At 38.7% G+C, this 1818-nt stretch overlaps 1 protein-coding gene across 1 annotated transcript; it reads right to left on the bottom strand.

Moving 5' to 3' along the window:
- Nucleotides 1-493: 493 nt before the first annotated feature.
- Nucleotides 494-1468, bottom strand: LOC128398706 (olfactory receptor 14A16-like). Its single transcript, XM_053359958.1, has one exon. The coding sequence runs from the start codon at nucleotides 1466-1468 to the stop codon at nucleotides 494-496; it is 975 nt and encodes a 324-aa protein (XP_053215933.1).
- Nucleotides 1469-1818: the final 350 nt, after the last annotated feature.

The raw sequence follows: 1818 nt of genomic DNA, 5'->3' as shown, positions 1-1818 counted from the left end.
GTGTTTGTGTTTCTGACTGCCTCCAAGATGCATGTATTTTTGCTGAGATGTTAATTCAGATATGTGTGCATGTGACATTCCAGTAAATCTGTGAATTCCTCGTCCCCCCAAAATAATTTCATCTAAGTGCTATCACTTCCTTCAATACGTGAATACTTGGTTAAAATCGCTGCGGTGTGTCAGAGCCGAAAGGAAATATGACCTGTTATTATCCATGTGTTAGAGGATTAAGGGGTGCTGAGATGTGTTCAGCCACTTTAAGAATCATGCAAGTGAACAATGGGGTATAAACTTCAACATACATACATACATACATACATACATACATAAATGTATTGTGAACATGCCATGAGATCTGACAAGCAAAAGTGTGATAGAGCTGAGCTGAAGGAATGCAAGATGACAATTTGAAACAAGGCAGATGTTGAGTTTGCATATCTGAATCTATTAGGAAAATTTAACTTGAAATGATGCTGTGTTCCAGGAGCGCCCTTTAATTATACCTCTTCAAAACAAACCTGGAAGATATATCCAGAGGAGATTGCCTCAAACTCAACAGTTTTGATAAAGCATTTTTTATCTCCTTATTTCTCATGCTATAGATTATTGGATTGAACATGGGTGGTACAAGACTATACATCACAGTTAATGCAAAGTCCAGGTCAGATGGAGTTTTAGAGGGAGGCCTAAGGTAAGCAAAACATCCTGTGAAACAAAAAACGGAGAAGACAACCAGGTGGGGTATACAAGTGGAGAAGGCCTTTTTCCTTCCCTGAACAGAAGGGATTTTCAGAACTGCAGTGAAGATGTGCATGTAACTGACAACAATGTAGACAAAACATCCAAACACAAATGTTATACTCACTACTAAAGCTCCAATTTCTGCTAGGTATAGATTAGAGCAGGCAAGTGTAAGTAACTGTGGGACCTCACAGAAGAATTGATTGACAATGTTTGAGCAGAAAGGGGTTGCAAAAGTTGCACTCGTGTGCATGACTGCATTAAGAATTCCAGCAACCCACACACCAGCAACCATCTTTTTGCAGACTGCCCTGTTCATCACCATTTCATATTGTAATGGATTGCAAATGGCAACATAGCGATCATATGCCATGACCGTAAGAAGGGCAATATCACATGATACAAAGAAAAAGAATGAAAGCACTTGAGAAATGCATCCAGCATAAGAAATGTGTCTGATATTCATGAGAGAATTGGCCATGGATTTGGGGATGGTGACAGAAACAGCCCCTATGTCCTGTATGGCCAAGTTCATCAGAAAGAAGTACATGGGAGTGTGAAGATGGTGGTCAAAAGCTATGGCAGAGATGATGAGAAGATTCCCAAACACAATTACCATGTACAATACCAGGAACAGAGAGAAGTGTAGAATCTGCAGTTCCCGTACAGCTGAAAACTCCAGGAGTAGAAATTCAGAGACAGATTCATTGGCTATCTTTGCATTCATTACTAAAATGATTGGTGCTTCTAGAAGAAAACAGGAAGATAAGTATAGGTTTAAGTCCTCTTCTGATAACTTATATTTGGTAACCAATACTGCTTTGGATGTGGTTTTTGTGGGAAATAGATTTAAAAGAAAGAATGGAACAAAATAGTGTAATAATAAATCTTCATCTGAAGGAGAACTTAGCTTTCAGCTCCATATTGATACTGCAACATTGTCCTAAGATAAACTACTGCTAAGTAGTGCTTTTTCTTCTGGGAATTATAGGGGCAGAACTACCCAAACAGTATAGAAATTTATTCATGTATGTGACTACAGCAGCAAGAAATTTGGCTTAGCTTGTCATGGAAACC

This window comes from Podarcis raffonei, chromosome 13 (genome assembly GCF_027172205.1).
Source record: "Podarcis raffonei isolate rPodRaf1 chromosome 13, rPodRaf1.pri, whole genome shotgun sequence".
Lineage (NCBI taxonomy): Eukaryota > Metazoa > Chordata > Lepidosauria > Squamata > Lacertidae > Podarcis > Podarcis raffonei.
Note: the sequence above shows the minus strand (reverse complement) of the source record. Positions and strands in the feature narration are given on the sequence as shown.

What these genes read in the sequence shown, in the direction of transcription:
- LOC128398706 (XM_053359958.1), bottom strand. Translation starts at nt 1,468, where the DNA reads ATGAATGCAAAGATAGCCAATGAATCTGTCTCTGAATTTCTACTCCTG.